At 27.2% G+C, this 23594-nt stretch overlaps 3 protein-coding genes across 14 annotated transcripts; 2 read left to right on the top strand and 1 right to left on the bottom strand.

The window, feature by feature from the left end:
- The first annotated feature begins 330 nt into the window (after positions 1-330).
- Gatb (glutamyl-tRNA(Gln) amidotransferase subunit B, mitochondrial) lies at positions 331-3054 on the top strand. 4 transcript variants are annotated; one of them, XM_072021962.1, is made up of 11 exons: positions 331-448; positions 647-785; positions 862-1006; positions 1070-1183; positions 1332-1504; positions 1594-1742; positions 1814-2067; positions 2134-2316; positions 2395-2531; positions 2588-2711; positions 2782-3054. In XM_072021962.1, exons 2-11 carry the CDS (start codon positions 694-696, stop codon positions 2995-2997), a joined length of 1587 nt encoding a protein of 528 aa, XP_071878063.1. In that variant the 5' UTR covers positions 331-448; positions 647-693; the 3' UTR covers positions 2998-3054. The 4 variants fall into 4 exon arrangements, with proteins under 4 accessions (XP_071878063.1, XP_071878065.1, XP_071878064.1 ...); XM_072021963.1 differs by lacking the exon at positions 331-448 and having other exon boundaries at positions 496-785; positions 1832-2067; XM_072021964.1 differs by lacking the exons at positions 331-448; positions 1070-1183 and having other exon boundaries at positions 488-785.
- Positions 3055-3232: 178 nt separating this feature from the next.
- Positions 3233-18592, bottom strand: Mbs (Myosin binding subunit). Of its 9 annotated transcripts, none has more exons than XM_072021953.1 (22): positions 17953-18590; positions 15783-15913; positions 15535-15653; positions 15285-15444; positions 15027-15171; positions 14825-14958; positions 14606-14751; positions 13958-14098; positions 13636-13718; positions 13449-13566; positions 13253-13361; positions 12846-12980; positions 12329-12511; positions 11953-12066; positions 11012-11195; positions 10620-10769; positions 10308-10506; positions 10118-10227; positions 9929-10000; positions 7425-7748; positions 6724-6819; positions 3233-5054 (listed from the first exon to the last, which is right to left on the bottom strand). In XM_072021953.1, the coding sequence occupies exons 1-21, from the start codon at positions 18199-18201 to the stop codon at positions 6724-6726; spliced, it is 3102 nt and encodes a 1033-aa protein (XP_071878054.1). In that variant the 5' UTR covers positions 18202-18590; the 3' UTR covers positions 3233-5054. The 9 variants fall into 9 exon arrangements, with proteins under 9 accessions (XP_071878054.1, XP_071878050.1, XP_071878057.1 ...); XM_072021949.1 differs by having other exon boundaries at positions 13958-14134; XM_072021956.1 differs by lacking the exon at positions 10620-10769 and having other exon boundaries at positions 13958-14134; positions 17953-18592.
- A 443-nt stretch (positions 18593-19035) lies between these two features.
- LOC139997905 (ubiquitin carboxyl-terminal hydrolase 38) lies at positions 19036-23534 on the top strand. The gene is made up of 3 exons (XM_072021960.1): positions 19036-20645; positions 20835-21052; positions 21124-23534. The coding sequence occupies exons 1-3, from the start codon at positions 19168-19170 to the stop codon at positions 22065-22067; spliced, it is 2640 nt and encodes an 879-aa protein (XP_071878061.1). The 5' UTR covers positions 19036-19167; the 3' UTR covers positions 22068-23534.
- Positions 23535-23594: the final 60 nt, after the last annotated feature.

The raw sequence follows: 23594 nt of genomic DNA on the forward strand, positions 1-23594 counted from the left end.
TAAATTGTATGAATTTATAATTAAAAGTATGTTTCAAAATAATAGCACAAAATAAAAAAAAATGAATTTGCAAAATTATATATTGTCAAGTTTCACTAATTTATTGGAGATTTACGTTCTATATCTTATTTACTTTCCATTTCATTTATTTATAATTTAAGCAATAAATAAATTTATAATAAAGAATAAAAATTTGAAAATATGATCTATTTCTTGAAAATATAAAATTTGTATATTATACTACTCATATACAATTTGAAATTTCGATGTATCGATAATTTAATACCCAAATAGAATAATACATACAAGTATGTTTGATAACATTCATTGTTTTTGATTTCATGTAAAATATATCGATAACAGATGTTTATTGCGATTAAAATTACGTAAGATTTGAATGAACATGTATGTATAATAATAGACAAAAACTACTATCTTCATTTTAAAGGTGAGTTATGTATATAAACTTTGTTATTCAGTAAGTTAACATTCATATCTATGTAGTAAACATAGTATTGGGTTGACAACTAAATGATTGCGGATTTTGTCAATACCACTTAATGACAAAATCCGCAATCACTTAGTTGCCAACCCAATATTATACAAATCCATTTTGTTTAATTACCTATTACAGTCATATTTTTAGGTGTAAAAAACATTCTATTTTTGTATTTAGAAAATAAGTTTTCAGAAATGTTAATATATAGAAGAATTCATAATTTCATAAAAAGCTATTACAAAAATACATACAAGAAATTTTGTGTACGATTTATTTCTACAAATCTGTAAGTATGTTAAAAAATTACTTGAAAAATACATCACATTACATACAGAAATAATAAAATGTTTTTTATATGCTAGAGAATGGAAACCTTCAGTTGGTTTGGAAATACATGCACAAATTTCAACAGAATCAAAATTATTTTCTGGGGGTCCCACAAATTTTAATCATCCAGTTAATTCCTGTGTATCACTGTTTGATTGTGCAGTACCCGGGACAATGCCAGTAAAGTATATTAAATATTTTTGAAAAATAATTCAGTAATTTCTCATTGTATTGTTTTTATAGGTATTAAATAAAAAATGCGTAGAAGCTGGAGTGTTAACTGCTTTGGCTCTTTCTTGTGAAGTAAATGCTGTTTCAATGTTTGAAAGAAAGCATTATTTTTATTCTGATTTGCCTGTAAATACATCTAAATATACTTTATAATAACTTCATTATTTAAAACATAATTATTGAAAGTAAATTAAAGTAATATAAAATATATATACATATATTTAGTGTTATATATTTTATTTTACATATATTTTATTAATAATGTTTTGTATAGGCTGGTTTTCAAATCACACAACAAAGAAAGCCTTTAGCTGTTAATGGAGAAATTAAATTTAATGTATTCAAATCTGGATTACACAAGAAATCTTATTCAAAGTCATCAAAAATCAAACAAATACAATTGGAACAAGATAGTGGGAGAAGTTATCATAATGAAGTTCTTGGAAGGCATTATTAAATATTTTGTTGTAATAATTAAAATATATTTTGAAAAATAATACGATAAATTATATATTGTTTTATTTCTTTTGTGACAGAAGTTTAATTGATCTTAATCGAGCTGGAATACCTTTGATGGAATTTGTGTTTGAGCCAGATTTAACAAGTGGAGAAGAAGCAGCAGCTCTTGTACAGGAACTGTGTCTCATTTTACAATTGTTAGGCACATGTTCTTGCAAAATGCAAGGTTTGGTAAACTGGATTTTATTCTCACGTGCAATGTTTATCTATGAATAATTATTAATTAGAAATAAATAGATTGTTTTGCATTTATAGAAGGGGCTTTAAGGGTTGATGCAAACGTTTCTATAAGTAAACCTAATGCACCTTTAGGCGTTCGAACAGAATTGAAAAACATTGGAAGTATAAGTGCTCTCAACCGTGCTGTAGAATATGAGATAAAAAGACAAATTTCAATTCTACAAAAAGGAGGACAAGTTATTAATGAGACTCGTGCATGGGATCAAATAAACAAAAATACAATTCTCATGCGTGAAAAAGAAGACAAACATGTAATCACGAACTAAAATAGTTTATATTTACTTAATTTTTGTAATAATTTTGCCTTTACCTTTTAGGATTATCGTTTTATGCCTGAACCTAATTTACCCCCCATATATTTACACATTAAGAGAAATGTACAAAATAAGTATAATTTAATTGATGTACCATCTTTAAAAGAGCAATTACCAGAGTTGCCAGAACAAATACGTAAAAATTTACTCCAGGGTCTTACACCAGACATGCTTTTAGCAGTAACGGTATGTTTAATATCTAAACTATTAAATTAAATTATAATTAAGCATACATTATGTATATTAAGTAACTTTTACTTTTAGAGTAATTTTGATTTGTTTCTACTGTTTTGCAACATCTTAAAGAATGGTAAACATCGTGATCCTCAGTTGATGGCTAAACTTTTTATTTGTGAAGTTTTAGCATTTATGGATGGACATAATTTGAATCTTACATTTTGGTAAGTTTATTGCAATAAATTAAAAAGATGTATTAATATATATATAGAATTTTTAGTGTTAATAATCAGAAGTATATAGAGGAATTGATGGACTTAATGCAAGCTGAAGTAATAAATCAACAGACATTAAGAAAGTTATTAAATGGATTAGTCAACAAACCAAATAAAATGCCAAAACAGGTGAAAAGAACTTAAATTACTTTATATTTTTTACATATTAATGAATTCTAATGTTTTATATTATATATAGATTGTTGAAGAAAATAAATGGTTTAAAATATCGGATGAAAAGGAATTGGAACTGATATGTTCCGAAATACTTAAAACAAACCCTCAATTGGTAAAAAAGTACAAAACAGGAAAGAGAAGGATATATAAGAAGTTTCTACACAAGGTAGCTATACTTACTGAGGATTGTGCAGATATGGTCAAAGTGTCAAAAATCATGACAAGATTATTGAGTTAATTTCAAATGTTATTTTTATAATAGAAGCATTTTAATAATAACTTATAAATAATTAAATGTGCCTATTTTTTAACATATTTACATATCACCGCATTAAGACTGTTATACGAAATATATAAGCAATCGTTCTAGCAATCTTTCTAAAAAAATTTATTTTTTATAAATTGTAAATCACAAATATAAAACCAAATATGAAATAAATATTTCAAATTTAACAAACTGGAGATTGTTAGGCTCCTATGTAACTTCAAAATTTAATTTGAACCAGCACAAAATTTTATTTTTAACAGTGTTAATTATATTATAAAATATTTCACAAAAACGTCAGACCACATTCACTGACTTTCATCTACGTGATACCTGAGGGTAGGACATGTTTATTATAATCGTGCAAGATATCATAGCAGAATCAATCTTTATCAAATGAATAAATTTCCAAAGATTCAATCATTTTGTGTTGTTTATGTGGAATATTGAATGTGGTTTTATAAATGTTATAAAGATACATTGATATAAAATGAACGACAAGAATGTAAACAAAAATTTACAAATAATTATTGGATTCATTTGAATAATATTGTATACATATACAGTACAATCATATATATGTATAGTTATAGATAATTATATTTACAAAAAATACATAATATGAAACATCTCAATCAAGCCGAAAAATATTTGATAAAGATTGAACTACTTATCACAAATTGTACAAATGGACTTTTGTTTATATTTATACAATAATGAGCATTGTATACTGTGATGCTAGTTTCATTCAAACAATTTTCAAGTACAATAAGCACGTAACTATATAATATAATGGAAGTACGTGTATATACTAAACAATTACGCAGAATTGTTATTTAATAACAAACATCATTATGAAATAACTATTTCAACTTATCTTTGTACAATTTTTTACAATAACATTGTTAAAAAACATGTCACCCATACATTGTCATTTTTCCTTTTTTCATTACTTATAAATTTATAATTTTTATCAAAATTAAAATTTCATTACAAATATTTCTATTTAAAAAGTAAAGTCCTTTCTTTCAATCGAATACATTAAATTAGTTATTAAATGTAATAACATAATTTGTTTGTTGATACCAATTAATAGAAACTATATTATCTTTAACCTTTTTCATGTATTAAAAAATTTTGTTTGAATTATATTTCAATAACAACGAATTGTAAAATAATATTAAAATATACATTATTTACTGCATGACTTTTCTGCATTCTGTAAAATATGGCAATGATGGAAGGATTATAAATTGCAGTCTTCCAGGAAAGGCCACTTGAATAGCATGAAAATCATTATCTTAATTCACTTTTTTTTTTTTATTGTTCTACTTAATCTTGTAATACGCTACGAATGTATTCGCCTGCATTACAATTATGGAAACAAGTTTATACAATAAATTTGATATATATCTCTTACGTGTTTTTTGAAAGTAAAAAATTTTCTTATTTAATTCTAAAATGCCACGTTATTATTACCTATTACATATTTACAAAATATCCTTATAAAGAGTCAACATTAATAACGTGAATTCTTTAAAAAAAATTGTCATAAAGAACGTTTGTTTTTTATCAATTCGAACGAAGTACATTTTGCTTTACAAAGCGCCGGCTCTAAAATGAACCATGAAATTTATCTTCGACAGGAAGAGTTACATGTGAGAAAGTAAAAATTCTAAGTCCTTTATAGTCGACTATTCACAATTCTAAGAATAGGAGCAATGTCTCTCTTCGCTCTTGGCACAGCCACGCGAGTGATTTGTTTGATAATAAATTAAATTACTAGCATTAAGAATAAATTCATCAATAATGTGATGATGTAATATACATTTTAAGAATACTAGCAATAATGATCATGATGCTTTATAGCTAAAACAATTCATTCAATCAATTGTAATGCAACATAAGAAACGCTAGACAGCCCTTTTTTAAGACCATTGGAGTTATTTGGATAATTTGCTGATTACTCTTATCAAGGCACCGTTTTCATCTTTTAGCCTCTGGTTTTCACATTTCAATTGGTCCATCACCTAGAAAAGAAGAAGGTAAAACTATTTTGTGTCATTTTTAATTGTATTCCTTACTAAAAAGAAATTTTTAAAAAATAAAGAATGAAATACAAAGGCAATGCCATTATAGAGTGGGTCAAATAAATGCTCACAAAATAAGAAAAATAACTCAAACAAAACATGAGACATAAGCAAGTACCATTGCAACTGGAGATTTAGAAATGAAAACAATAAAACAATTAAGTGCATTAAATCAAAGGAGTAGTGTATATAAAATATAACAAGCGGATGTAATTTTAATGCTATGTAAAAATTTTACACACATATAAGGAATAATATAATTAAATTAAAATATTGAATTGTTTTATCAATATCTTTTGAACCTTTTTAGAATTTATGCATTTATAATTTTAATAAACTGTTATATTTTAAGATCATGTGCAGAAATAAAAAGTAAAAGCAAAAGTAATTATTGCATGTAAAGCAATTTCTAATATATACCCCAATATCTTGGCTTGTTTAATACATATTTTTTATCTCCTGTTTCTAAGTTAATCCAATCGGATTTTTGGTTCTTATTGCATTCATAAATAACATTTATACTATTTTATTATGATTTTTTAAATAAATTATATCTTTAAAATAAAAAATGAAAATATAAATATAGATTATTTTTTTATTGTTTGATGCAATCTTATATTTTAATTATTCAATTTTTTTCATGCATCTTACAAAATCCATTATTACAAAATTACTAGTAGACAATATATGAAGAGTAATATATATAATATAAATCGGGCAATGAAATGTGAGTATCAAACAATATATAGTGCAATAAAATGTAACTTTACTCTGAACATGCTTTCTTAGGAAAAATTATACAGTTATGTATATAAATTTTTAAATATCATTCTTAAATGTTTATCTTTCCACAAAGTTCAAAAATAGTACTCAAAAGTTACAAAAATATAGCCGAAATAAAAGTATTTGTAACTTTTTTTTTAAATTAAACTGAAATTCTGAAATAGTCCATGTTCTATGGATTAGAACTATAAGAATTTCATATTTCTTAAAAGTTTTACTATTTTAAAACATCTTAAATTATATTAATTAAAATATTTTGAAATTAGATTACTTATAAGAGCTGTTTATAGAACTAAAATAAAGGACAGGCTGCGTTCTTTAATTTTGGGAAATAATCTGATTATGTATTTGATATTTTAATTTCTATTGACGTAACATTTGTATTGGTGCAAATGATTTAACAATAATAAGATATCTGTAAATTTTATTAAACGCTATTTTTGTAAGAATTTAGAAATATAAAAAATATATATATATATATATGGAAATCAATAAAGATGCACATACTGTAAGTATCATTAGTAAAATAGAGAAAAACGTAGTCTTATATATAGCATAATATCTATTAAAAAGATTTATACAAGCTTTAAATTTTTGTACCATAAGCTGTTATAGATTCTTAAAATGAAACTATTTTAATGATCACAATTACGCGTAGTATATTTTGCGAAGCTGTATTGTAAGATAAGTCAGTGAGCGACATCGTTTCAACATTTTAATATTGCGATCAGAACGTAAAAATCGTAAGTAATCAATTAATTAATTAATATTGTACATGGAATACGATGTACACTGTTAACGCAGATGCTGTCATTATGTCCTTTACCTATTTAGTAGTATTGGTGAGTTTGGATACGACGCGGGTAAGTGCCCGATTTTCGGCTTTCAATCTCTCATTTTCAGCTTTGAGCTTTTGTAATTGCTGTAAACAGTGAAACAATTAGCCTAAAATTCGCTTGTCTTATAAAAGCCCCACCAGACAATACTATGTACTCTACCATCATTTATTACATTAACAATATCATTTTCAATTATTAGCCAAATGTACAGATAATGTAAACCACACAGACTATAAATAAAAAAATAAAGAAAAAGAAAAAATACAAAGTGCCAATTAAAATCATTATATTGCGTAAATAATAAGCGTGATTATTTGATAAGAAGTACTAAAAATAGAAGCACCAAGAAATGGCAAATAAAGAAAAGCAATGCATTAAAAGCTGCTTATACTTCTTGAATTTCTCTCAAATTAACCACTCCAGAAATGCTGGCACCTTCCTCTGTATTTAGTTATAACAATCAAAACGTAATTTTCAAAAAATCGTAACGTGCATTTTAACTAAGATCATGTATGTAATCAAAAAATGTATAGAAATATAATGATACATAATAATTAATGTTAAAACGTTTCAAATAATTGTTTAATTAAAATAATTTCTTGATATATAATAATATCTGAAGATCATTTTTAGAAAACAATGTACAAAACAGTAATTGAAATGTAAAATAAAAGTCTTTAATTCTTACCTTCAATTCTTCTTCCATTTCTGACAATTTCCTTTCCATTGCTCTCCTTTCCCTTTTCTCAGTTTCAGATAGAACTGTTTTATTTTGAGCACTTTGTGCTTTGTCCAATAAATTTCTGGCTTCCTTTAATTGTTCATCTGACCGCCTAAGCTTTTCTTTAAGTCTTTCATTTTCTGCTTGAGATTCTTCATACAATTTTTTATAATCTAATTCACCATTTTCAGAAGTTGTAGACTTTAGTCTTACTGACATAGAAGGTGCTTCTGATGATAGTGATGATATAGATCCTAGCCTGTTAGATCTTCCAGTACGATCATTTCCACTCTGTAAAATAAATCCAAACAAAGATGATGTATATAAAGAAGTTAAAATAACTTTTACAAATTTCATAAAAAAATGTAATACATTTCTTTTTATAATATTTTAATATATTTTCTTACAATGTATCCTTCAGAACTGGTTAAGCTTTGTAAACTAGAACTTCTAGATCCAATATGAAGATCTAGTTTTGTTTTTGTTTTATTAAAGCTTTTTGTTCTCTGTGCTTGTAAATGATTATTTGGATTAAGATTTAAATAATTATAACTCGTGGAAGGTGGTAAACGCAAAGAGTTAATATTTATTGGAAGAGTTATACTTCCATATCCTGATGATGTTCCACCATATGTGGTGTATGGATTTTGATAATTCAAATTACTTGTAGAATTTGAGTAAGGAGTTTTTCTAAATGATTCATTACTTTTTGTAGTTTTATTAAAAAAATTTGGTAATCCAATAGGATTTTCGTTAATACCTAGCAGACCGGAATAACTATTTTGATTTAAAGGAAATAATCCACTAATACTTCGTGATCTGTTTCCAAAAATTGAGTTTCCATTTGCTGATGCTTGAGCTCTTAATCCTGCAGCTGTTGTTGGTTTTCCTTGAGATCTTTTTCTATAGGATGACATTGTTTATAAAACTGATAAAATAGCTTTAAAAATCGTATTACTTTAAACTATTTTTATTCTTTAATTAAATATAACTTTTTTACACAGTATTTTTTAAAGAAATATTGAAATTTTTAAATAATTTTATAATTTAACGTTAGATCACTTTGTCACAATATATTCAGATATAAAACGATCTAGTTTCAATGACAGCAAGTATTTGACTGACGTAGACTGGGTGGAGGAACTTAAGACATCAGCCAGTTTACTCTAAAGCATCAGTTTGGTTGCTATTTATAGGTCACAGGCATAAACCTACACTATTATAAAGATTGTGTTTTTTAGAATAAATATATTTCACGTTTTACTTTTGAGATATTTTATAAATAATTAAATATTGTGAAATATGTATATAACTGCTTTATAATTCCTATAGCTTTAATTATAATATATCAAATTATGTTAGAAAAAATAATTTATCTACTTAATAATTTGTAAATATATACAAATTTTGTAAATATACTTTTGATGCTATTCATATCATAAATATAATGTAAACTATGTAATTAAAATAATTATATTTTTGTGTTAAAAAATTTCGTATATTATACAATATATATTACCATAAAATTAAATTAAACAAATGTTTCTTTTTTTATGTAAACAAATGTGTCCAGGACCACGCAAACAATAAATGCATTCTTTCTCATCTATTCTAAATGTCAAAATGCCATACTGTTGCAAATGTCAATAGAATATTTTTAGGTACTCTCAGGCCATGTTCATGATCAATTTTTTTTACTTTCTGTTTCTTATTTCGTTCAACAAACAAAAGCCTTCAAACAAAAAGACTGCTTATTTATATACTATGAAATATACTGAAACATTTATATAAACAAATGCATGCTTAAATACTTAATTTGTTGCTATTTGTGTGCATTTAATATACTACATAAATTATATAAATTATTATATACTATGTATACTAATGTAATAATTTCAATAAATTTGGATATATTTTAAAGATTATCTATTTATAAGAGGCATAGTGTGCAATGGAATAAATGATGCAAAATTATACAAAATAGTACGAGAATAATATATGATTATAAACATAATTTTAAATATAAAATTGAGAAATCAATAAAATTACAGTCCTTCTATATGTGCAATTGATCTTAATGCACAGTCTGACGAGATATAGGAGGATAAGAAATGGGAAACTATTTTTAACGAAGCATGCACGAATAGAGGTTAATCTTCCCAGAGACTAATCCCAAAATAACTCAAAACGTCTGTGCTTCATGAAATTGCGTTCATATTATAATAGTTATATATAATGCTTACTAATTCAAACATAGAAACAATATTAAAGTAAAAATATCTTATTACATATAAGAATTCGTTTATTCTAATAATGAAATAACAAAAATAGATAATTAGATGTTTTTTTCATTCTTTTTGGTTAATATAAATAATTTTTAATACAAATTTATAAATGTAGAAAACTTGTTAAAATTTTTTAATGTTATTTATAATTCTAAAAAAATAATAAAGTAAAATTAATTTATTTACCTCATTGTGGTTGATTTTGGACTCATCATAATCTCCCCCAGCAGTTAAGTCTTGTTTCTCTGGATCAATTTCCTATAAAATATTCAGTTACTTGATTAAGCTGCTTTATGTTAAACACATAATTTAAAAATATATAAAAAATGATAAACTCAAATAATGGAAATTAATGAAATAATAATTAATACTAACGTCCATATCAACGTGGACAACGCCAGTAGATCTCCTTTTAGGTCTTCGTCTCCTTTGTATAACAGCTTGTGTAGCTTGTGCATTTCTACTATCATTTTCCTTATCTTGTTCTAAAACATATCAGCAGAAGTAGTATAAAAATTTTTATTTATATACTTAAACCTATATATGTAAGTATCAACATGCATACCTTTATCTTCAGGTTGTTTTAACGATCGTCTAAGTGGTAATGTCACTGTTGTTTCTGCACTACTCGTTGCGATAGTTTCAACCGGAGCTGATGATGGTCTAGGTACACTTGTACCTGCTGAAGGTCTTCTCATATATGCTGTAGTAGTATCTGTATTAGATAGCGTAGTAGCTCTGTTATTAGCATCTTCCAGCTGGAACTGAGTAATACATTTTTTTCAATAATATAAAAATATATTACTACGGTATAAGTGTAATATGGATTATATCAAAACGTGAAGAAATTATTCATTAAATGATATAAACCACAAACCTTGCTTCCATTATCCACTTTCAATCTCCAGGAAGGTCGTCTTTCAGGTAAATTAAGTTCTTCAGAAGGTTTATTTGAAATTACAGTAGTAGGAGTTGCTGTTGTTATTGTAGCTGTAATCGAGGCTGTATTGCTGGTAGTGGTAGCAGGCTGAGTTATTTAAAAAAATATGAGTAAACAATTATAAAGCTTTCATTATCATTAAGAAATTTAGTATTTCATAAGTATTGCAGGTGTGCAAAATAAAACGTACACAACTATACATATGTTTATAAATTTACATAATAGTTACATATGGGATTAAAAAATTCTAGCACAATATATACATCTTATAATAATTTAGTAGGATTTAGACATATTTCAAAGCCAAGGTAATGTATAAAGAGATTTACCTGTGTAGAAGATATTGTGGAAGGAATTTCATTGTTTTGTTGTTTCTTTTTTACTAATTGTTCTGCACTTTTGATTTCGTCCAATGTCACTCCTTGAGTCGAACGTCGAGTTTCTCTTACTCTTTTCGCATGTGCTTTTCTTTGTGTTTCACTTTCCTCATCACGAACAGGAGGAACAAATGATCTAGGCAGAAATTTACATTATATTCATAATTTAGATTTTAATTATCCATACAATGTTTTCAAGTTTTGCTTTAAATATAACAAAAATTTAAGAAGCATTAAATATTACAATAAACATAATTTACAAGCAACACTTACAAATATCACATAAAACAATTATGCCTTTATTTTAACTTAAAACAATTATTTTGTTATTAATTATATCAATCACAACCATCTGTAAATATTACAGTCCTAAATATAATAGTCAGGAAATAATATTGTTTAATTGTACTTATGTTGTATGGATAAAATATATTTTGAAATATTTAACATGCCAAAATTTCATGTTTTTGTAAAATCAAGAAACAGTATGTCAATGAGGCACATATTTCTTTTTTCTTTTTATGTCATACATGGTAATTTCGTGCACTTGAAGCTATGATCTTGTGTCACATCGGTAAATTTGCTGAGAAATAGATCTTATACAAAAAAAAATGTATATTGAAAAATGTGATACTACTTAAGTCGCTGAGAAAATTAACTCTTATGTTTCAGTGGCAGTATTTTTGTGTTTGAAATATTATCTTCACCAACAAAGACAAGGCAGTGGTTATTGGGACAAGTAATATTTTAGGATAAATATATGCAACTCAAATAAATAATTACACTGTAAAGCAAATTTTCATGCCACTGCCAATAATTCAATAATATATTATAAAATATGCAAAATCACACATTTCAAGAGAATCTTCTCAGGTCAAACATTAAGTACCCACTTGAAGAAATTCTTGAAGATATTTCCTGGACTTAGTTTGCTCCCTCCTGGTGTAGTGGGAGTTCCAGGAACTGCTACTGAATTGTTTGTAGCTGTAGCTTCCACTGGTTGAACACTACTCAGCCGTATTAACAATGCACGATGCAAATATGAATATATAAACTACGGTTTTAAATGTATTTTGTACATATTCTAGATCTCCAATAAGTGTTTGCAGTAATTAAGTTTTTAAAAACCTATCTTAGTTCTCTTGCATTTAGCAAAGTTTTTAAATCTATTACTTTAGCTTAAAAATTATAGAAAAATACTTTATAAATGGCAGTTGTTCCCCTATATCAATTTGTTTAGAATAAATTTTTATTTTATTTAATATTTACCTGCGTATTTGATTAGTTGGAATAGGACTTGTAGTAGTTGTTATTGTTGTGGCAGTCGTAGCTGTAGCTGTAGTAGTTGGCAGTGTACTTGACACTATTGTTTTGGATGCAGTTGTTGGTGAAAGTGTATTGCTTCCCTGTGGCAGTCTTGAGAGTTCCAAGTTTAATTTTGCTTCTTTTCTTCTAAGGTCAAAATAGTATAATTGTTATATAATAGAAAAATACAATCTCATCTCAGTTATGTGAATTTTATAAAATCAGAATAAAGTTTAATATTACACTGTTTAAAAATTGTATTCTGTGAAATACATAATACTGTGAGGTATACAATAAAATGGTTAATTGACGTTTAAGCCGTGCAAAAGCAGAGAATGCAAAAAGCTTACTTCGTACATTAATGATTGTAATATAATAAACAGTATATGGTACAACAGATACACAGAAATTTTGATGCAATCTTATGAAAAATTATACATATCGAAAGCATTAATATATATGATGTACGAAATATGCGCACCTGTGGGTTTCGCGTAGAGATGCAGAACGGGTCGTAGTATTCGTGTGAGTAGGAGTAGCTGCGTTGCAGCAATGGAGAGTAGGGCAAGAAAACGCCTTGATTCGAGCTCGTAATGCCAAGTACTGCTCATAAAACCTGCATAACATGCATCATGCCATGCACACAACTACTCTAATTTTCTATATGCATAAAGCTCAGAAGCTATTGTATTTAATTTCTGATGTGAATAATTTGTTAAATGTTTGCAAATTCTGACATAGAAAATAATAAACATAAATATAAATATGCAGAATTATAAATGATTATAGTATAAAAAATGTATGTATATGTTAACGAAATTTGAATAATACAAGAAATTTCAAAATTGTAATATCACAAACAATGTATGTTAAATTCATCTAACTTACTTTTCATCTGTTTCAAAGCTATGTGTTCTTGTCAATACGACATCAGGTTCCGTATTAAGTTTATTTGACATGGTTGGCGATTTAATAGTTTTATCCTTATCTTCAAGCCCTATGTATACATAAAATAGAAGATAGTAATAGTACATTATAATGATGTAAAACAATATAAAGTATTTTTATAATATTCATAACTTACTCGAAGACAAAGTTGCTTCTGTATTTTGTACCCTATTTCTGAAAGAGCCTGATCGCCGCCAAGATGGTATAACTCCTTCTTCATTATCAGTCTGTTGTTTTGGAGGCATTATTGGAGCCTGAAAGAATCAAATTGTAAAAATTGATAACCAAAAAAATATATTGTTCAATCTGTATATAAATATTACCTGATTAGGAACTTTATTAGCATCGATAGGAGGCGAAATATTACGCGGGGCTGTTTCTTCTCTATTTGCTCTATTTTTCTTTTCTGTAAAGTTAAATTAAAATGAATATAATGTAAATTAAATTAATTTTACAATATCTCTTTAAGAAGGAAGGACATCAATGGAATGTGCATCCATTTATTTCAATGGAATAGTATTTTTAATAATCAAATCTTAAAGTATTATTTTCATTATGAAAAGGAACAAGAGAGATCTTATAATATGTACATGCAACAGAATGTAATTTTAAGAGTATAAAAACAGTCTTACAGACAAAACTCACCATCATCTGTAAGACATGGAGAGTGGTTTGATTCGTTAGACTTATCAGATTGATTGGAGTAAGTGGAAGAATGTGAGTCTGAGCTAGTCTCAGATTCACCTTCACCATCACTCTCTTCCATATCTGTTTCACGTGTCGCTTCTGTCCATGCAGCATTGTTACAAGAAATACAAATTGCTGTTAAGGTAAGTAAAATAGACTTGCAAAACTGAATAGTGCGTAATATATTCTTCATAAGAAACTATTCCTACCTACATCAGCACTTCTCAATCATTTGTAAATAAATTTAAATAAATCTCTGAATTTCCCGAAAAAGAAAATGTCTAAAAATTTAATAAAATTCTTATTTTATCAAAACATATCAGTATGCACAAAATGATTGAGAAATACTAGGTTTATTTGCTTTAATTCACAGAGTGCTCTGGTAGTATTACTCTGCCACACATTTTTAAATGAAATTGTAAGTAACAAATTACAAAACATCTTTTTAAATACATCTTTTCTACATAATAATATCCATAGAATATCTAAGTTTAGAAAATCATCACCATTTAGTAACAAAATCAAATAATTTGCCAAAATGTTTAAATATAGACATGCAAATTAGCAAACCCATATAATAAGTAATATAAAGAGAACAGAACATACCAACATCACTATTTGTTCCAGTACTAGAATCTTCTTTATCAGACTGAATTTCTAATTCGACCTTTTTAACTTTATTTGGCGTCTCTTCTTCAAATGTTTCTACCGATTCTTGCATAGTTATTGTATTTTCGTTATTTGTTGATACACTGTAATATAATAATTAATGCAACAAATGAATTATTTTTTTGTACATGATTATTAATTGTTTATAATACAAACCGTTTCTTTGGTATAGTTGGCTGTTTCTTATTAATAATTTGTGGATGGTCTTTCATTAATAACTGTTGTTTTGCTTTTAATTCCTCCAGGGCTGATAATATAGATGAATCAGCAATGTCAAATGCAGTTTGATCCTATCAATGTAATGTTATGAAAGAGACAATTTTGGTTTAAAATATAAAACAATTTTAATATATCTTACAGCATAATTCTTAATGTCCATATTACAAAAATTTTCCACTAGAAGTTCACAGGCTTCTAATTGTCCCCAATGTGCTGCAGCATGCAAAGGTGTCCAACCATCAAAATCTTGAGCATTAACATCACACCTAGCTTGCAGTAATATTCTGAAATATCAGTGCTAAAATCAGTATATAACAGATAATAACTTTATCTAACATTTTTCTTTAAATATTTTTTTCTCTAATAGTTTATTCTAACAGAATCTGGAGACTCTTACTCCATAACATCAATATAGCCTTTAGCAGCAGCAACATGAAGAGCAGTGGCTCCTGATTTAGGATGGATTGAATCCTTGCCAGCTGCTCCTGATTGCCATGCTCTAGCATCATTTAACATTGATCTTTCTTCTTCGCTTCTGGCTTGATCACAGTCTATGCCTATAAACCAAATTACAAAATATATAATTTTATAATAGTACTTGAATGATTACTATGTATCTTTTATAGAAGATAATTATAAATACAAACCAGCTTTACTTATATGTTGTTGCAGCATATCTTCCATTTCAACACTTTCAGCAATATCAAGAGCTAGTTGACCATCATAGTTAACTGCTGCTAAATTACATCCTTTCTCTATTAAATATCTGTAAAATTGTATTCTTTTATTTAGACAAATTTCTGAAATTTATTACAATATTATAATAATTATTAAGATGTTTAAATCATTAATAAATCATTAGTATTTTCAATGTCAAAGTAAAAGCAATACTAACTTAGCAATAGATATAAATCCACAAGATGCAGTTGCATGCAATGGTGTCCAGCCTTCATTATCTCCACAATTGATATCAGCTCCTTTTTCCACTAAAAATTCGACCATATCCAGATCATCATTGATACATGCCTATAATTAAAATATTGTGACTCCTTTTAGTTAAATAAATTATAATTATAGAAATGGTAAAATATCTTAAAGTATAATTAAACACTAAAGACAAGATATGTAAAAAGTTACATAAATATTAATAAATACAGTTTCCAATAATATATTTATAAATACTTTCAAAGGTTAAACAGAAAAAACAGGGAAATAGGAAAGACAAAAATTTATTATTAATTTAGCCATAAGTTTTATAATGTTTAAGTATTTCATATAAATTGAATTCTGTGTTACATCTAATAGTTATAAATAATAAATTGTCTAATTGAAATTTAATGAAAATTAGAGGATGATGTCATATGTAGATTAAAAAGGGCATTATGTATCATAACATTTTAAGACAGAGGACATAGAATACAGATGCTGCAGCCTCTGACTTCTAACAGAGAACTATAAATAGCATTTGATGCCTGATGTATTTTCACATTCTATTTTCGCAAATCCATGAAATGCCTAAACTTCCTCTTACTATCAGACTTAAATAATAGTAATAAATGTGATATATTTCATCTAAAATAATTTGTTATATATGTATGTATATATATGTACTTTTTAAGGTTAAATCATGTTTGTTATAAGTATACATAAATGCTTTATGAATGATTCTGGCTGAGTTTAGTAATTACATAACTTTGATACAATTCATTCAGTGAAACTTATAAATTGAATTTAATTCAGCAATAATATGAACAATGATCAATGAACTTCTAAATATATATAATTATAATAATTTTGTTATAATATAAGTACTGTTTGTCTAATAGAAATTTTATTTCTTATTGACATTATATTTGAGCGACAGAACATTTTCTCACTCAGAAATATAATATAAATCATTTTTTAAGTACGTGATATTTATCTATTTAAATAATTAGAAAAAGGTTTGAATTTCATACATATTTTTATTATAATACAAGATTTTAAGTTTGTAATAAGATTTTAATAAATTAACTTTTTCTCTATTTTTTTATAATGTGTATATATAACAAAAATTCATATATATAAATATATATATATAACATTACTTTTTTATAATATTAATATTAAACATTTTTGTTTATTGTAGGAATATATTTTATTTTCCACAAAGTTATTTTTAACTTTATCTTAATTTCAATATATTTTAGCAATCTTGATAGTTTATAGTTGCACCTTGATATATTATTAACAACTTATAAACTAATATGTTCAAGTTACTTGATTAACAAAATAAATTAGATACGAATAGCACAATATTTACATTATTAATCAATATTTTTAAAAGAAACTTTTCCAATTTGTGATATAAAACATATGCTAATTTATAAAATATCTAAGATTAAATTTTAGCATGCATTCTTCTTTGTGGTTTTAAATTTTATTTACATAGAACTAATTTTTTATTTGGTATTTGTGATATTAGATTAAGTATTGCGTGTATAATTGTTATAAATTAAAAATGAAGATTAAATATAAGAGAAATAATTTTATATATATTATATACATTCATTAAAGATAAGATAAGATATTTTTCAGTTGTATTTACTTTCTTAATTAACTTTTTACTTAATTAACTTTTATCAATAAAATATTTAGATAAATCCATGCGTAATAATTTTGTTGATTTTTAAATTCATTTTCTATATACATAAACAATAGTCGTATAAGGGTGGGGATGAACAGTTTTGTCGAGTGTTATCAGAGGGAGTAGTTGTATGGCTTGAATTGCAAGAGATAGCGGAAGCACATACTTTGTGGTAGACTACATCTGCATTTTTATCCTATTATTAAATGTGACATTGTAGGTATGAAAGAAAATGTGATCGATTACGCTTAAATTAGACAGCTGGAACATGTAGTAGCCATCTTGCATTAAGAATTAAGATTGAGGGGGGAAAACATGAGGAGAAAGCAAAACTGGGAGAACTCATTGTCAGTCGAGTTTGTTGTTGTGGACATAATCGTATCGGAATGAAATCGTGCCATATAAACAAAAGTGTAAAAGAGTAATCGAAGAATTTTACTTGATGTAATGCTGTGAGACCATCAACATTTCCGGTGTTGATATCCGCCCCCTTTTGGAGTAAACGTACGACCTCTTCCTTGTCGCCTGCCGCGCATGCTGCTAAGAACACACAATCCGCTGAGAATTTAATCTTTCGTGCGACCTGACGTGGTTGAGTCGGTTCACGATTTGTTTCGGACTGTTCCCAGCGTTTGAGCTGTTCAGCCCTTTTAAATAGGGCTGAGCTCGAACGACTTTCGAGAGACATTGCCCGAAAACACGCACGGCTGCACTCAAGAATCTTATAACCACTTCGCACACAGTCTTTTCTTCTCTTTCTTTCTCTTCTTCTCACTCTCTCCTTCTCTACTGCTTTTAGATCTCCACTTCGCCGAGGCCACTTCACTTCAGTTCACTTTGCGTGATTCGACACGCTGAAATGATCGTTTTCCACTTCTTACCTCCATATACGACTTAATCGCGGATCGCGTGTTTTTCTACTAAGAAAAATATACGTTCAAATTCGTTCTGACGGACTACGAAGGGAGCGGTCGGTCGCCTTCACCAGACTCAGTTACAGGACGGCTAGATTCGCGTGCTCTTTGCTATTCTTGGCCGTCCCGTACCGTGCGAGCTGTGTCGAAACCAGCGAAACAACCTGTAGTGTAGCCAACATTTTACGCTCTCATGTTTCTAGCGCTTCTTTTATTCTTCTATTACATGTAATTTATCATTAATATTTTCAATAATAATAGTATACTAAGAACAGCACTGTAAAATGTATTTCTACATGTAAATAGAAATAATGAAACTATATACAATTACAAAATTGTAAACATAATGGTACTATGTATAAAATGTTCTTATATATTTTATTGATTGTTTAATCTTTAATATTAAGATCTATCTTAATAGAACAAAACAAGCAAAAAAAATTTTAATTTATAAATTTATAGCATCATATAGATAATAAATAATCGTTTAAATAAATCATGCAAATAAATAGTTTTAAAATGAAAAGTAAACATTAATCAGGGACGTTGCTTTGATTTTGTGTCGTAGGCATAGTTACTTTTCCTGTTTTGAAGTTGACATTTGCTTTTTTATCTTCCTAGGGCCATGAAATCATTTAGATTTTCGTGAAAGTCATTCTTGGTTGAGGTTAATAATAGTTCTTGCTAAAAATTATAAGCGAAGCAGCTTAAAGTGGTGTTAAAATAATAATTTGTGAACAATGAATACCGAACAAATCCTCGAATACGACATTAAACAATGTTTAAAATTGATAACAGTTGGCAAAGATATAGACGTTACTGAAGGATGGACCAGACTTAAAAAATTAGAAAGTGAGCCCATATATGAACAGTTAAATAATTATGAGACTATTTTACGAGAGATACTCAACGATGAGATAAGAAATGTACAAGAAATTCCAAAGATCATGATTTGGTTTTCAAAATATTTAATGGAAAAACCATTTTATATTCATCCAATATCAAATGATGTTGCAACAATGTTAAGGAATACAGATATCAATGATATGTCTCATCTGACAACGATACTTCAAGTATTATTAGAGCACAGTATCTATTTACCAGACTCTGTGAGTCATTCGAAACTCTGTGAAGCAGTTGTTATTAGTTTATCTACTTTTATAATGCCATGTGATCCAAAAAAAATTTCTGAATTCAATGACAATGCTACTAAAGTACAAAACTTCCTAAAAGTAGTAAGGTCAAAGTCTAAGAATATTGAAAATGATAACTTAATTTTCATATGTTTGCAAACATTATATAGAATAATATCTGATACAAAACAAAAACAAGATCCTGGGCCTGGTTTGGCTGCCGTATTACAAGTGGTAGAACCTTCTATTATACCACAAGCTGTTAATTGGATTCTTTCAGAATCTCAGTCTGATGCCCAATTAGCTCAAGCTTTAAAAGTTTTATGTAGTTGGCTTCCAAAATGGATAGGTGATCGACTTAGTATTTGGATTATGGAGTTTATACTTGGCTTAGAAAAACGACATAAATATTCAATACTTATTGAAGTCACAAAAGCAAAGCTTGATGTAATGTTTCGTGCTTTATCAGTACCTGTATTTCGTCAAAATGCTTCCATAATTATATTTTATATATTAAAAAGACAAGGATCTCCATCCTTGTTTCAAAATATAGTAAGAAACACACAAATGGTGATATCTTTTTTTCTAATGAAAGAAGATTCTGAATCAAGTAAAGAATGCATACAAAATTTGGTTGATATCATGAAGATACTTACATTAAGATTTTCAAATCAGCGCGTCTGTAATAATTTGGAAAGTAGTTTTCCAGTACAGCCACGAATGCATATTGTTAAAGAAGTATGGAATGAACATGTTTGGGTAGATGAGATGGAAGAGATTGAACCAGTAATTGAATCACCAAAAACACATTTGGGGAAAGTTGGACTTTCTAATCTTGGAAATACATGTTATATGAATAGTGTATTACAAGCATTGTTAATGACTAAACAATTTTGTTACGAAGTATTAATGTATAAACCTATGAGCAAAGCTGATGATCAAGTTGTACTTAAAAAGTTGCAAAATTTATTTGCTTTGTTACTATATTCAAAGAGGATTTCCTTGGCACCAACTGAAATTTTATTGGCTTCACGTCCTGCTTATTTTCTACCAGGCCAACAACAAGATAGTTCAGAATTTCTCTGGTTAATATGCTGCTACTAATTTAATGTTTATTTTTTATATTAAAATAGTATTTTATAATTATTATTTTGATAATATATATTACTAACAAATTATTGCAATTATAATATTATAAGCAAATTTTTCATATTAAACAATATATTTATGATGAAATATGTTTAATTAAAATACTATATTGTGTTTTTTAACAGTCATCTTTTAGACCTTTTACATGAGCAAGAAAAGTCAACTACTATAAATGTTGAAGCTAATAATTCTAATCTTAAATACAAGGATGATAGAGAGATAAATGATATTTCATCAATAAGCGAAGAAGGAGCTAGTATTAAGCGCTGGACAACTGAAGAAGATTTAAGTGGAAGTATTGTATTAGAAAGAAAAACACAATCATTAGCAGATTTTACTCAAGGTAATCTTTTTTAAAATAACAATATTATTCTAAGATTTAGTATTAACGTTATATTTTTGTTCTTATTGCAGGAGAAGATTTGGCACAAGTACAACAACTTAGTGATTCACATTCAGATTCCACAGATAGTGGAATACAATCTGTAGGTGGGGAAGATACAAATACACAAGTAGCTCTTGTACATAGAGTATTAGGTGGAAAATGTAAAATCACGTATCAGTGTGCTCAGTGTGATACTAGTTCTCATAATACAGATAAATTTCGTGATTTACAATTGTGCTTCCCAGAAGAGATTCAAGAGAATCAGGAAGTTTCTGTACAAGATCTCATCAACTATTATCTTACACCAGAGAAATTGACTGGTGAAAATAAATATCGTTGCGATAAATGTATGAAGTTATGCGATGCACAAAGAATCATAAAAATTTTACATACACCAACATATTTAATTTTAATATTAAAACATTTTCGTTATGATTTCGATACCAGATTAAGAACGAAATTACGCCATAAAGTGATGTACAATGAAACTATACAAATGCCGGTATCTACACCAATGTGCACATCTACAGAAAGTTATCAGTTGTATGCAGCTGTTGTTCATTCGGGTTATAGTATGGACTATGGCCATTATTTTACTTATGCTCGCGATTCTAAACAAAATTGGTACAAATTTAATGATAGTTATGTTTCACAAACGACGTTTAATGATTTTAAAGATCTGAAACCACCAGACACACCGTATATATTATTTTATGAAAAAAGTGTGCCGTTTGAAGGACTTTATGACGAAGATAAACCTGAATTATCGACATTAAGTAAACATTTACAAGAATTGGTGGCAAACGATACTACAGCTTATATCGAGGAATTGAGGCATCAAGCCGAAAAACCTCAACGCGGACGACATAATTCAATGTTATTTCGGAAGAACGAGAATTCCGATGATGAAAACCCTCCACCTAGTAACTGTCGGGGTGCAATTAATATGCCTGCGAGTCGTTTCCTTTATTAAGTTATTTTAACATTTGAATATTATATTCTTTTATAAAATTAATTGAATATTCCAGGTAAATTTGTAATACATTTTCCTTATGTTAGTAAGAAAAACAGAGTTCCTTTATAAGTACAGTGCTATTATACCAATTGGTGTAAACTCATTCAAGAACGGTATTGTATTGAGAAAATTTCTACATATTTGTTTGCTGTAGTTCAAACTTTCTCAACAAACTTTCTGATATACGTTGTTACTGTATATGTCTATATGTTTAGGACAAATTTGTATATGATTGTATATTTTGCAATTGTTTTTAATATTTAAATAATATATCGAAAAAAATTGTTAACATTAATATTACAATATCAAAATATTGTAAAGTATATATAATGAGTATTCGCGAATAGTACTTAGCATTTGTTTCTTACAAGTTTGTTTTTAAAAAAACAAAATGTCAATGAATCAGTTTATAAAATTACGAAAAGAAAAATTATTACATTGTTGTTATCGGAAAGTGTATTATAAAATTGTGATGGAAAGAGAATACAAACTCAGTATTTTATAAGAAGTTTAATGTAATTGGCTGTGTTTTTACATAGTGTATGCATACAGGAAACAGTATTTACGTAATATTCGAAATACTATCAATTTTATAATCATACTTTTGTCACGTTTTCGCACACAATGATTTGATATCAACTTGAACAAATGCCTTTTGTCATGTAAAAAATACACGTGTTATGTGTTAAACAATTTTGTATTAACATTCATTCTGGCTTTTAACATTCATTATTTGTAAATTGATAAATATATTGTACATACATTTATAACAGACTTGACAAATGGTAGTTGTATTTACATAATTGTTATAAAATTAGTTAATGGGTTTGAATTTCTGTTAGTCGTGGTTAGAATTGTAAAATTAAAAGAAAAGTATAAGAATAATAGCAGCTATATCATTGTAAATATATATATTTTAATTGTAATTATCTTAAAGAGAAAAACTCCAAGCATTACAAATCTGTGATAAATTTATACTGTCAAATTGATATATTCATTTCTTAGCTCAGTATTCAACAGATAAAAAATACACTATCTATCTTAATTTATAATTGAAATACTGTAGTGTACAATATTTACTAGGTTTTATGTATTTATACATTTCTTTAGACTGGGCATGAATAAATTATTCAAAAATATCCTTTTGTTGTAGACTTAATAAGTTGTATTTATTGCTTATTTAATATCTGTTGTTCTAGAAAACAACGCAAAGAGAATACATGAATATTATGTCTACTTACAGGGTAAAAAATAAACATTCGATTAACATTTTATCGCATAATTATAATGTAATTATTAATGAGATTATTTGCGTGTGGTGCAACCACTTTCTGTTCATTAGTTTAATAATATAGTAATGTAAATTACGTGTGAAAGACTCACTAAACTATAGTTAGAAATAATAAAACGATAACCTACGATCAACTGAGGCACACGATTTTTTATTATCCTACTACATATTTATATTTTACTGATATTAGAAAA

Source organism: Bombus fervidus, chromosome 2 (genome assembly GCF_041682495.2).
Source record: "Bombus fervidus isolate BK054 chromosome 2, iyBomFerv1, whole genome shotgun sequence".
NCBI classification, from domain to species: domain Eukaryota; kingdom Metazoa; phylum Arthropoda; class Insecta; order Hymenoptera; family Apidae; genus Bombus; species Bombus fervidus.

What these genes read in the sequence shown, in the direction of transcription:
- Gatb (XM_072021962.1), top strand. Translation starts at nt 694, where the DNA reads ATGTTAATATATAGAAGAATTCATAATTTCATAAAAAGCTATTACAAA. An exon ending in AATTTGAATCTTACATTTTG is followed by an intron (nt 2,532 to 2,587) that starts GTAAGTTTATTG and finishes TAGAATTTTTAG; the next exon opens with TGTTAATAATCAGAAGTATA. An exon ending in CAAATAAAATGCCAAAACAG is followed by an intron (nt 2,712 to 2,781) that starts GTGAAAAGAACT and finishes TATTATATATAG; the next exon opens with ATTGTTGAAGAAAATAAATG.
- Mbs (XM_072021949.1), bottom strand. Translation starts at nt 18,201, where the DNA reads ATGTCTCTCGAAAGTCGTTCGAGCTCAGCCCTATTTAAAAGGGCTGAA. An exon ending in ACAACATATAAGTAAAGCTG is followed by an intron (nt 15,445 to 15,534) that starts GTTTGTATTTAT and finishes TTTGGTTTATAG; the next exon opens with GCATAGACTGTGATCAAGCC. An exon ending in TGGAACAAATAGTGATGTTG is followed by an intron (nt 14,135 to 14,605) that starts GTATGTTCTGTT and finishes TTACCTTAACAG; the next exon opens with CAATTTGTATTTCTTGTAAC.
- LOC139997905 (XM_072021960.1), top strand. Translation starts at nt 19,168, where the DNA reads ATGAATACCGAACAAATCCTCGAATACGACATTAAACAATGTTTAAAA. An exon ending in GATAGTTCAGAATTTCTCTG is followed by an intron (nt 20,646 to 20,834) that starts GTTAATATGCTG and finishes GTTTTTTAACAG; the next exon opens with TCATCTTTTAGACCTTTTAC. An exon ending in ATTAGCAGATTTTACTCAAG is followed by an intron (nt 21,053 to 21,123) that starts GTAATCTTTTTT and finishes TTCTTATTGCAG; the next exon opens with GAGAAGATTTGGCACAAGTA.